The 13,291-nt window shown below is 28.3% G+C and overlaps 2 protein-coding genes across 3 annotated transcripts; both read right to left on the bottom strand.

Moving 5' to 3' along the window:
• Positions 1–522: 522 nt before the first annotated feature.
• Positions 523–6,973, bottom strand: LOC139096685 (uncharacterized). Its single transcript, XM_070648416.1, has 5 exons — positions 6,571–6,973; positions 3,159–3,266; positions 1,953–2,160; positions 1,439–1,596; positions 523–1,358 (listed from the first exon to the last, which is right to left on the bottom strand). Exons 1-5 carry the CDS (start codon positions 6,754–6,756, stop codon positions 1,203–1,205), a joined length of 816 nt encoding a protein of 271 aa, XP_070504517.1. The 5' UTR covers positions 6,757–6,973; the 3' UTR covers positions 523–1,202.
• A 4,607-nt stretch (positions 6,974–11,580) lies between these two features.
• Positions 11,581–13,156, bottom strand: LOC139096678 (succinate--hydroxymethylglutarate CoA-transferase). 2 transcript variants are annotated; one of them, XM_070648407.1, is made up of 4 exons: positions 13,134–13,156; positions 12,919–13,081; positions 12,532–12,856; positions 11,581–12,472 (listed from the first exon to the last, which is right to left on the bottom strand). In XM_070648407.1, the coding sequence occupies exons 2-4, from the start codon at positions 13,039–13,041 to the stop codon at positions 11,673–11,675; spliced, it is 1,248 nt and encodes a 415-aa protein (XP_070504508.1). In that variant the 5' UTR covers positions 13,042–13,081; positions 13,134–13,156; the 3' UTR covers positions 11,581–11,672. The 2 variants fall into 2 exon arrangements, with proteins under 2 accessions (XP_070504508.1, XP_070504507.1); XM_070648406.1 differs by having other exon boundaries at positions 12,919–13,150.
• Between the last annotated feature and the right edge of the window lie 135 nt (positions 13,157–13,291).

Below are 13,291 nucleotides of genomic sequence, written 5' to 3'. Positions count from 1 at the left end.
ATCTATAATCTTAGGCATCAATTTTATATCAAGGATTAAATTCTGTGAAAATCAATTTTTTGTGTTCAAATAGAAAAAAAAAAATTGTATTTTAAAACAATTAGGTACAAAAATCTAATCAAATTGTTAAAATTATATTCTGCTTTTTGATGAACTAAATATTCATTGAACTTGACACTTAACAACTAAATTGTTATAACTATTAATTAATATCGTATAAAGGCTTTCATTACATTTAACACGACTTATTACAAACATCTAAGTATATAAATTCTTAAACCAAGAAATTAAATTTATGACTGATCGTCGTCATAATTGAATTAATTAATTAGTTGTTTTTGGTAGTCAGCGGAAATTTCATTATTTATTAAAATTATTGTTATAATCATCAGTAGCGCAAAGAATTAAATCTTTAAAAATTCCATTTCTTGCAGAAGTATTATCTATTTATTTAATAAATATTATCATTATTTATCAAATTTCTTCCATCGAAGAAAGATTTCATCAAAATTAATATTTTTTATTAAAAAATTAATGTATAGTGACTCTCATGATTTAATTAATTATACACTTAATTTAAAAATATTTCTCAAAATTTTTCTTTGATTCACGTTCATGAATCTCATAAAAGATTATAATTTTAATATTCTCAATAAGAAACATGAAAATATTCAAAGCATCATAATGTAGCTTTTTAAGTCAGCATTTTTGGATTTGAAGCTGCTAATCTTTTTAAAAAAAATCCTTTGTCTCAAAAATGGCAGTTTTGTGATTTAAACAATTTAGAATATTTTCATGCTAATTATAAAGAATAATAACAATCACGTGTTTTTTTTTTTTTTTTTTGATAAAGTCCACAATAAGCTTGCTACAAAAAATTCAAACAAATTAATTTCCCCCTTCTTATTCTAGCAAAACACACATGATAATGAATGAATAAATAACAAAATTTAGAAAGACACATGAAAAATAATTTAAATGAACTCAATCATCAGTAATTAAAGGAAATTATCAAGAATTAAATTCTTACATTTTAAAGGTCATAATAAAATGGATGGAATAGGAACAAAAACAAATTAAAGTGTGCCGAAATGTTTTTGATGTGAACATCCTCAAAATAATGATGAACATAAGAAATTTTGAATAATCAAAATTAATTTTCAACTGCTGTGTAATCTCTTGTGACGTCCTCCTTCCCATTCTTAAACCTTTCGACTGAGAAGCGATGCAATAATGAATGTGATAATTGTCAACATAATGCTTGATTTTATTGTCACCGAGGAATTGCGACACACTTTTCGTACAGATTGAACACTCAAGCCGCGTCGTCGTAGGAGATTTCTCACTGATTGAACATCCTAATAATAAAGAAAATTAATGACAAAAAAATTAAATTATCAGACCTCAATCAATAAGTATTATGTACTAATCGACTTACTTCACGCGATAACAGATGAGGTTTGCGAGTTAAGATAATTGTGAACATTTGACTCTTTGGCAATGTTTCACAGAATGTTAGGACAAGATGATTGCCAACTGCTTTCATCACTTGAACGGTTCCCGTAAATTGGTTGTATGGTAAGTCTAGCATTGTTCCTAATTATGTAATAAAGTAATACCATAAGTAATTAGTTAGATTTTTGGAAAGCATGCAGTAATTTTTCATCGTACGGTTTACACGTATGTTAATATGCTTTTATCTCAATTTGTTTTAGAGATGCTGAATATTTCATCAAAATCATTTCCCGATTTAAATTTATTTGAATTTAATAAATTTCAAAAAAAAAAATTAAAAGCTTTATTTATTCTGATTTTTTAAATATCAATTACAGTTCGAAATCGAGCCCACTTACATCAATTTCCACTGTCAAAGCCAAGCACATTAACAAACACCGCACATTAAATTATTACAAGCATTTCCAATTAATACAATTCAATATAAAATCATTCACCTTTTTGTGGTCCAGACGTCATCCAGAAACCACGTCGTGACGAGTCAACTCTCAATGTATATTCCAATGATCGTCCTTTCTCATCCCAAATTAAACGAAGTCGTCTATTAGATCCATGGAAATTATAATTCTGGCGACTGTTAATATTAGGTCGTTGGTTGACCACTTTGTCATCGTAATTTGAGTAATCATAATCTTCCATTCCAAGCTGTGAAAAATATTGTGAAAATATTTTAATTAAATTTTCTTTTACCGCACACATAACTAAGAATTAAATTTCACTTCACTTGACTCTTAATCTATTACATTCCAAGACATTTGTCTTCTTCTTACTCTGTTCTTATTCTCTCTTTTAATTTATTATTTGTGAACATCGTAATCCAATTAGTGGCAAGACATTCATGTAATGTATAAAAGCACTCAATAATCATCGTCAATGGCATTTTGTCAATAAGTAGTTAATAAGTTCATCAAAAGTATGTAATTTGATAGATCCATTTGTCGAATTGACAACTATCACACACATGTAGAGAGAAACGCAATGACATTAAAACATTACGCATCAATTGGATCGGCGATATATATAAGCTGAGCGTGAATTCAATTAAGTGAGAGAATGTTGATAATTGAATGAAATTGAAAAATTTAACAAATTCTACATGAAGGGAGAGACAGCATTTGTAAAAAAATATAGAAAGTGTCAGTTTCTTGCATTCCATATCACGCAATATTTCAATAAGATGAGAAATAAGAACGAAATGTTGCAGACTATCTCTTGGTTTAAATGCTAATCTTTAAATTGGATACGCCAATTTTGAATGCTATACAATAAAAACACTATCATAAGTCTAAATGAAAATAAGGCTGACATTTTAAGAATGATGATTTTAAGGAAGTATCGACAGATCGACATTCGAAAATATATTTTAACCTTAACCGCATTATGCACAGGAAATAAAATTCTATGCAAAAAAATAAAATGGAATAAACAAACTAAGCTTTATGCTACACTTCAATAAAACAAAGGGAGTCGTCAAGAGGTTAATCGATCAAGTTTGAAAATTTAAAATTTTTGTTTTTCTCTTTATATCCAATCAAAGTGTCAAGTGAAATTTCATAAGTTCCGTGATATGCGGAAAGGGTAAAAAAATTGATGATTGATAGCAAATTGATAGATTTATTTTATGCAAAAAATATCCAACTTACCTCATTGGCATCCGCCAAATGAACGACTACACAGGAATCATAGACAGTCTCATATGCTTCACTTTCATGATGAGTAATTATTTCAGCACCGTACCATAATCCCATGAGCTAAAATTGAATTTGATAAGGTACAAATTAATTGATAGTAATTAAAAGGTCAAAATATCAAGCATGAATTCTTTTCAAGATTAAGCGGCCTGTTTCACTAAAGTGGATTATCCTCGATTTCGGATTATCCACTTCAGTTTTTTGGAAATATCTTCAACATTTTAAGAGTTGAATTATTTTTGATTTCAGTTTATAATAATGTGACCCGGCCGTGATAATTCTATATATCTTGATTTTTGTTGGTCCTTAAGATGTATTAATTGTTCAATTTCTCAGTCAAATCTACTAGATTTACCGCAATTATTGCTATAAATTTGTCAATAATTGAGATCCCAAAATTCCAAATAAACGAAAACATTAGTTAAAGTACGCTCTTCAATAATTACAAAATATAAATTCGAAAACTCTTAAAATGTTTGAGATATTTCCAAAAAACTGAAGTGGATTATCCGAAAATGAGGATAATCCACTTTAGTGAAATTGGCCGAAGATTTTTGCAATCAATGAATGTAATTATTTTATTAAATCAAAAACTTTACTTTTAAATAGAATTTGGTGATTGCTGTAAGATAATGTAACATTTTTATGTATAAGATGTCTGGAACCACAACACCAAACCCAAGAAATCGAATCAGATATTTTGTATCAAATCGAATCAGCTTTTCCATACAAAATTCCGAGCTGTACCTAGCACTAATCTTTTTAAAGCCTAATTCAGAATTATTTTATTTGAATTTAAATTAATTTTAGCCATATACTGAAACCTAGAAATATATATGGTTCAAGAATATACTAAAACTTGTAACTGCAAGCTATTTTCAATTAATAAAAATTTTCATAATTGATTAATGGTCTTGGGAAAAATAAAATACATCATGACGATAAAAAGAAACTATAGAATGGGTCACTTTTCTTGATTGATTTTTACATCATGTAAATAAAGGATGGTCTTGTGTTACTGATCCAAAAATTTAATGAGTATGCATTTTTTAACTTTCATAGGCATGACCATAAGAATAAAAGAATTTTAAGAAGACAAACGACTATTAATGAATGTGTCGAAACATTATCCATCAACAAATTTTTTAAGATAATTAATTAATTTTATAACTGAAAAAATCTCGACACATCACATTCGATAATTTGCATATTTTTCCTCATTTATACAACAATTTATTTTTCCTGGCAACTTGTCAAGAAAGCTCATTGAAAATTAAACAACAAGACAAACTTATTTGACACTTTTGTATACATCTGTAAAATGGGTTGGCTATTAAATAAATAGAAATAATTATTTTGCCAAAGCATGATATAAACACGTTAGAGAGTTTCATGAACTTTTAATGAATGAATTTATTGTTCTTTATTTTCTTTCAATTTTGCATTGTTTATTCCTATTCAAAAAATTCTTCTTTTACACTTAAAAGCAACTTAAGGGAAAGGGTTAGTAAGGGTTCCTTTTTCTGATTATGTCGGACGAAAAACTTTTTTGAGAAGTTTAAATACCTAATTTGCGCCAGAACATCTTAAATAGAATATTACAATAAAGAAGTCAAAATCATGGCTATTTTTAGACTGCTTGTGAAAATCATTCAATTTTTTATCAAGAATTTCAAAATTTAATCTGCTAAAGTATTACAAATTGAATAATAATCTATGACAATAATCGAAACGCTTTATCAAGTGACCTTCAATTAAATTTAATTGGTATGAATTAATTTATTAAATTTAGTTATTGGAATTATGATTTATTTTTATTAAGTTAAGTAAATAAATTTATGATGCAAGTATGAAATGATAAGGAAGGTTTTTATGCAGTTGGAATCAGTTTTGATACTTTTCAGGTGGCTTTTTCTTTCCTTCACTTGAATAATGAATAAATAATAATAATAATTTAAGATAATAAGAAATTTAAGTCAGAAACAAGTGCTATGAGCTATGAATATCAATTACACCACTTCTAAAATGCATAATACATATCTTGGTATAAAATTAAAGGTAAAATCTTTGCAATATTTTAGAATATATATAAAATTTTTAAAGGTTATCATAACATATTTAAGGCTTGAAAGCTTATGATAATCTTTCAGAAAATGATTCAGAAACCAAGCTCCAAAATTCAATGAACAGTTAAGTTCATTTTGGAAATTTGTAACTAAGTGAATCAACTCTTACTAAAAGTTAAAGATTCTACTCGAATAAATATCTTATAAGTTCTTTAGTTCAAGGACAGATGTAAGTTTTAAAATTATATACATATGCAACATTATGAGATCAGCGACAGTGAACGAAAATAGAAATAACGGCTTTAAAGAAGTTTAGAAAAATCAATAAAAATCTGCGACTACATGCATGACAGATATAGTTTTTATTAAATGTCTATCCTCATCCTAGATCATTATTACATAAGCTAAAATCAACCTTTGCCACGTCTTGGTGTCAACAATTTTTCGTGCTAAAATATAAAATTATTCAATAGACTTCAAGTCCTTTATCCAGTGTATTTTGATATGATGGAATGAAAATATTTTAATACTAGACGTAAGTAAACATAATACAATATAAATTTAATTTGGCAAAGATTCAATCCTTTATGAAAATTCTAAAGAAAGTTTAATTAGTAAACTATTGTCTTACTTTAAGGATCGTATGAAAATGAAATGCTAATGAATGAACCTAATAAACTTCAACAACTCGTATGTTACATTACTATAACATAATTTTGAGTAAAAAAAAATCAATAAATAAAAATTCTTTTCGTAGCCACTCTGTCTCCAATAAAATATATAAAGTATATCATTTATCTCTACTGCAAAAATTCGTAATAAATATTCAAATGCAATTCCTGAATAGCTTTTTAAAATTCATTTATTTTAAATTCTTGAGTAAATTTATTCTGACTTAATATTCTTCCCTTACGGTCATTAAAATCACCTTCTGAATTCACTAAATTCACAAAATTCGGTTGAATAAATTTTTTGTTAAAAAATCCATCATCAAATAAAATTGAAAACGACTAAACTATAACATGATATAAATACATATAAAAATATATAATTTTTTTAAAATTAAGTTATCTCAATTTTAATATTTTTGGCAAATTGTTTGATCATCAAACAAATATCGTAGTATAAAATAAAAACTAAGTGTGCAAATTAATGTCACTGAATATCATATCCACAAATATTTATTTATTTTTCAATTTACGAATGCAAAAGTCAAATGACACAGTAATTCAATTAATTTTGTTATTAATGATTCATCTCAATTAACATATTTTTTTAAAATCATAAATATATTTTACCATATTAAAATCCAAGTGCATTTGGGGATTTAAATCATTACAGTATAAACTCTGTGCCGGCGTCAAATGACTGCCATGAGTCAATTTCTGATTATCATTATTTGAATTCGCATGTAAGTTAACATTTTCATTTTCACAAAAAACTATTTGTGGCAAAACCACAGCTAGTATCAGAAGTGATCGCATAGTCACTAGAAAAAATTATTTCTCTATTTGGTTTTCACTCTCACTAATAGTTTAATAATGTTTATGTGGAACCCTTCTTACACAATACAAAAAAAAACACAATTTTAAATTTTTTGTTTTGAAATTTTAAGCAGCACACATGCAAAAAAAATAACACAAAATATTTTGTTAAAAAATTAAAGCTTTTGTGATTCTTGATGTTTTGCGTGTTTACTATTCAAGAGACAGCGCGCGACTAATATTGGAATGCTGTGTTGAGTAGAGTATGGGGAAGAAAGAAATAAAAGACAAAGCTAACACAGTGAAAAAATTGAGTCATCGCTTGTATGTTATGTATATAATTTTTAGTATTCTGAATTTGTTTTGGAAACTGAAACATGATTTTCTTGTTTGTTGATGAAATGACGTTGAAAGTTGAACATTCTGGTAAATGTTGTGCGTGTAGTCGCTGCATACTAAATATTCTCCAACTTTTTCTTCTTCTGACTTTTAATGTGATACGACATCTGATTATAACTCATTGTGTATGTTTCTCAACAATCAAGTTTCATTTATTCTTAATTTTTAATAAATTATGGATATAACGATTTACTTAGAAATCGTGTGATTTTTCAACGCCAAAGAAAAATATTGTCTTTATTAAAAATTATCTCGTTCTCACGATTAATGATACTTAATAATAAGTAAAATGACACAATATTGCTCTATGCTTAATAACTTCTAGTCAAGATTTTAAATTGCTAATATTTTACTTCCTTTAACCTTTCTGTATCGACTGATTTTTAATGTTTGTCCATTTTATAACTAGACCTGTAACTAGATGAACAGTTTACTTAGAAGAATAGGCTTGTAGGTATATTTACATTTGTTTAATTTTAATCAAGAATTAAATCAGAAATAGCTCCAAGCTTAAGGACAATGACGACATGTATTACGAATTTAAATTTGTTGATAAAATAGATTTTTTCATGCATAAACAGTTTTTAAATATTCATGAAAGGATGTTTTTGCAAGGAGTCGTTTACTCATGATGTCCAATATATAAAGACCTAGTGCCGTGTGACGCAATTGTGTGCTTAATAGACGTCATGTGCTCACAATCTCATGAAGATCCGTTTGATAAAAGTTATGAAAAAATTCCTAAAATATTCTGAAATATTCCCAATATTTATGATATTAAAAAACTAAGTTCTTTATTGACGGATCTGAACGGATCAAAGAGAAGAAAATATTAAATTCTTTCTCAAGATATGATTTATTCTTGGTAGTGCAACATCTTCCATTTATTGATTTCTTTTATTGACATATTTTTTGTTGTATTTAAAAAAGGATAACATCAGGCTTGATTTCATTTATTTTTTACATGAAATTTAAATTTATTGCAAAATAATACTTTTGGTCATTAAATGAATAGAAACAACAAGAATTGCAAAAACATTCTTATCTAAAATCAACGGAAGGAATACCTAAATCAAGCCTAGTAATAAAAACAACATGATACAATACATTAAATTAAAGCAAAACTTCTCATTAAAAGACTACTAAATCACCTGTTACAAAACTCATTTTTATTCCATTTAGATTAGGAAAAAGGAAAGGAGATTTGCACGATCAAGGTCAACATAGAAATCAAAGGTAACATTCGTTTTCGTTTTTTTTCTTTACACTTCCTTTTTGCCCTATTCAATTTTAATAGCTATTTATATTCATGTTGAGCACTTTTCCTCAAACAGTTGAGACACGCAACTTTTTGTTCAAGCATGAAAGCCTCTCTTGCACTTGATTTTCCTTTTCTAAGCATGTTAATAAGTGAAAATGTAAATATATAAGGAAGAAATTTTTTATATACATACAAATGTGCACGTGAGGTATGAAGCTATACGAATGTGAAGTTGGTACAACATTTGTAACAGTTTTTGTGATTTATAAGCTTAGCAAAGTTACTATCTATTGAGATCAGTTAAAAATAGGTATTAGAGGTCAGCTCCTCCCTAAACGGAAATTTAAAATACAGGATGTATTTTAGATTCCCAAAAATTACCCAAAATTAAGTCAAACTTCAAAATAGTGAACTCGATGCATAATGCAACGTCAAAACTAAAATTATTCATACCGTGTTGAGCAAATAAAAGGAAAATTGGAAGTTTGTCTAAACTACTAAACTTAAATACAGTGATAAGTGCTGGCGCACTTTATTGTTCATGAAACCAATGGTGATTTTGACATTAAACAAAATAATTTTCTATTCAACCCTCACATTCACAAAATAAAATAATTTTAATAATTTTTTCTGTTAAACAAAATAGATGTAATTGATAGAGCGCAAAAAAACTTTTAATTTGAATTGTAGTAAGAGAGAGAGAAAAAGTGAGGGAGCTATACAATTCGTAAGGGGTGGCAGGAAAATTTTCGTTTAATTTAAAAAAAACATTTTTCCGTCTCACTGCTTTTGCATACAACAGCCGAAAAATGAAACAAACAGCAATCGTGGTAGTTACTGCATTGTAGCTATCAACCATAACTACATCTTTCATTAAAGTATGTTAATGTGAATACTTATGTCGAAATATTGAAGCATAAAAATATTCATTGAGTGGAAAATTCTACCACAATTTTAAAAAACTTTTTCCTTCTTTTCCAAGTTTTGCTTTCATTTTCATTTTTCCCCATAACGAAGAAAAGTTTATGTTTCGCTCTGACTTCCTATTATTTAAGGAATAGTTCTCACTCACAACGATTATCTGCATGCTATGAATAAATTAAATAAAAGTTCGAAAATTCTTACATTATGAGATGGTTAAAGCGCAATTTTTGAAGGGTGAAGCACTTGTGTATCTTGTTCCTATCATTCGAAATTCTTTTCATTTTATTCTTTTTTTGTTGTTCCTTCACATATCATCAGTTTTGTCTTAGTCTGTAAAGTCATTGTTTCCCACAAAACTCGAGTCAATATTGAACTTTATTGAAATGGAATCGGAAGTCCGATTATCATGGAAAAACAATGAACAAAGTAGCATTTTGTTGAAAAAGACTGCTAAAAATTTATATGAAGTAAGGGCGACAAATTTTTCTGTTTCACTCGATTCGTGTCCATAATTTTCTCTCTGTCACTCGTTTATGAACTTCCCTTGTTTTGTTTACATTCTATGGTTAATGTTGCTCAATTCATTCCTTCAAAATCAACTTGCTAATACGATATACATTATATCGTAGTTACTGTCGCACATTCTTGGAAATTTATGTGTTTGTACGTACAGCATGTTCGTAATGAAATTTGATATAGATTTAGACGTTATCGAATTTTTTAGGTCACGCTGGTCATACACAAAATTTTTCCGTGTTGTTTTAATTTTTGAGGCGTTAAAGACATTTTTTACACTAGAGAGAATCAAAAATCCTGTTCAACCCTCTATTAAAAATAATTGAAGGAAATGAAATGTTATGTATAATATAAACGCTGTCAATTCCCTATGAAAATAAATCTCGTAATGTTAGGTGTTTGTGTAATAATGAGGAATTAAAAACAAATTAATTAAGCACATTGCTATCACCAGACAGTGTATGAAAAATTTTTGGACTGTTTACATTTTATAATTTACATTTTCGAGATGTATACTTAATGCTATGGGGATTTGTTGGTCACATGCATATCTCACGGATTCAAAGATTTCCACAAATTAAGCAAATATTAATACAGAATCAAAAACCACATATGTCCAATATTCATTCCTTATCACATAATATTGGTGAATCATATTCCTTAATTAGCTTTGTCAAGAATTTTCTCTAAAGCTTAAAATCATTGAACTGCAAATGACAACTTCAGTATTAATAATCTAACAATAGACTAAAATCATTCGTCAAATTGATATGAAGATTTATGGTTACCTCATTCCATAGAATTATACATGCAATTATTAAATTTTTGGCTCATTTCTCACTATCAATATTGGTCTACAAATATATCTGCAACAGATTATCGATTGCCAAAACCTTTCATTATTTGTTTGTTTTGAAAAATAATCTTTTAGTAAATTTGCCATCGTTTTGTTCCAATTAAGTGTGTGTGTCCTTATACGTACACATATGTTAAAGAATCCATATCCATCAAAAAAAATTATGTCGAACTCATATATGCGTGTCCTATTAAACAATGAAAACCTACAATCGAGCTACTTCCGTACAATAATGACTCATAGTTCAAGGAATAATCCTCCAAGAGATATAAAAGAGGAGAAAATTTCGTCTCCATTTACAAATTCATCGTAGATAGCAAAAAAAATTCTTGGCATCAATTTCTTGTAAAATGAGGTCAATCTTTATGAAAACGTTTCATTTTCAGTACCATTTCTAAATTTCAACAATGTTATTGCGGAAAAGTTCGTCGCCGCCAACGACTACATAGCAGAATATTTTGTGTATATAAACATAGGAGGGTTGAAGCATCTTCCAGAAAATTGTTGTTTAGGCGTCATCGTGGCGCCTGAAATTTACGCTTTTTTGCAACAACAAATAAAATATGGAAAGATGCTCGATGTCGTTGAATTAAGGACTCACTAGACGCACAATATTGATTTTGATACAGCATTGTAAAATGATTGAAAGGGAAAATCTTTTTGGACTAGTTTCAATGTTTTTGCGCCAATTTTCTTTTTGTCGAAACTTTTCAGATTATAAATAGGCACATTCACGTTATGATTAAAATATATGTATATTATGGCGTGGACTTAGAAAACTTCATGTTCTTGAAAATAAATTGGTCAAGTTGGTGATGATCGACAAAGTTGGAAAATTAGAAAGAATTAAAATTATCAAAAACAAAAATTTTAGCAATAAAAATATATAATAAAAGGTTATTGTTTTATTCATCTCTCATATTAGTGGCACAATGACATATCCCTTAGACCTACCATTACTTATTGAATAATCTTTTTTGATCGCAGGGTCTTAATTTTATCATCATCATAATTTAAAACATTTTTCAAAATTTCATCTGTATGCTGACCTAATACTGGAGGGGCAAGATAAGCCTCATTTCTGGTATTGCTGTAAACAACATTTGGACCCACAACACGTACATCTCCAGCTTGCTCGTGTTGTAAAGTTTTGACAATTCCAATTTCTTTTGTATGGTCATCATCAAAAACACTTTTCATGTTATTTACTGGTCCATAGGGGAATGATGCATTTTGGAATGTCTTTGACCAGTGGTCATTTGATTCCTTTACAAAAATGTCCTTTAAGATTTTTGACAGTTTATTACGGTTTTTGACTCTATCTGAATTAGTGGAAAATTGCTTATCTTTCGCCAAATGTTGAACATTTAAATATTCACACAATTCTGCAAATTGGGAATCAGACCCAGTTCCGATAGTGAAAAATCCATCCTTTGTTTTAAATGACGCATACGGAACAATAGAAGCATGTTCTGTGCCATATCGAGTCCCTTCAATAGATGCATTGAGGTAATTTGCGGCAATATTTATTAAACATGCTATTTGTGTACTGAATAGATCGACTTCTATTTTTTGTCCACTTCCTGTATTATTACGATGATATAATGCTGCCAATATTGCACCATGAGCATATAATCCTGTACATATATCGGTAATTGCAACGCCAACTTTAGATGGAGAGTTTTCGTCTCCTGTTATGTTAATAAGACCGCCCATTGATGCGGCTATAACATCATATCCACCCCTGTTGCGATATGGACCTTTTTAAAAGAATAATTTACAAAAATTTAAGTTACATAAATGTCATGAATCTCCCAACCTTTTGATCCAAATCCAGTAATTGAACAGTAAATAATTGATGGATTGATTTTGCTGAAATCTTCATATCCTAGTCCCATCCTATCTAGCTTTCCAGGCAAATAATTTTCTAAAATTACATCGCTCTTTTTAGCTAAATCATATAAAATTTCTTTGCCTTGTTTAAGATCTACACATATTGATCGTTTATTGCGATTACATGCCAGGAAGTATACTGAATCTGAGGAATTTTTCAGAAACGGAGGACCCCATTTTCTAGACTCATCACCACTAAATGGTTTCTCGACTTTAATGACGTCTGCACCTAAGTCACTTAAAACCATAGACTATGAATAATAAACTTAATAAATTTAATCCTATTAAAATATAAGTTTATTAATTATATTACACAATAAGGACCAGCAATAATTCTCGATAGATCTAATATTCGAATGCCTTTTAGTGGGAATGCCGGTGTCGAATAATGCCTAACTGATAAATTGCAGTTCCGGATCAATTTTGTTATATTCATGTTACTAATGGATAAAACTAAATGCGTACTAAAATGCAAACTTAAAAAAATCAAGTTTTTTTTTTGTTTTGAAGAGATAAAAATTTATTTACTTAATCTGGTTTTAATTGCTTTTTATTTACATTCCTTAAAATTTATTAACGGCTAAATAATATTTAAATTTTTGAACTTCCCAAAAAAACAGTAATTAGGAACGTGAAAAACCGTTCTAAAAAGCGCATTTTCTTAATTTAAAATAAATGAAACTAGG

The sequence above is a fragment of the Chironomus tepperi genome, unplaced genomic scaffold, assembly GCF_022539635.2.
Source record: "Chironomus tepperi strain 1889 unplaced genomic scaffold, CSIRO-AGI_Ctep_v1 contig_398, whole genome shotgun sequence".
NCBI classification, from domain to species: domain Eukaryota; kingdom Metazoa; phylum Arthropoda; class Insecta; order Diptera; family Chironomidae; genus Chironomus; species Chironomus tepperi.
The sequence above is the reverse complement of the archived record's forward strand: the minus strand, read 5'-3'. Positions and strand labels throughout refer to the sequence as shown.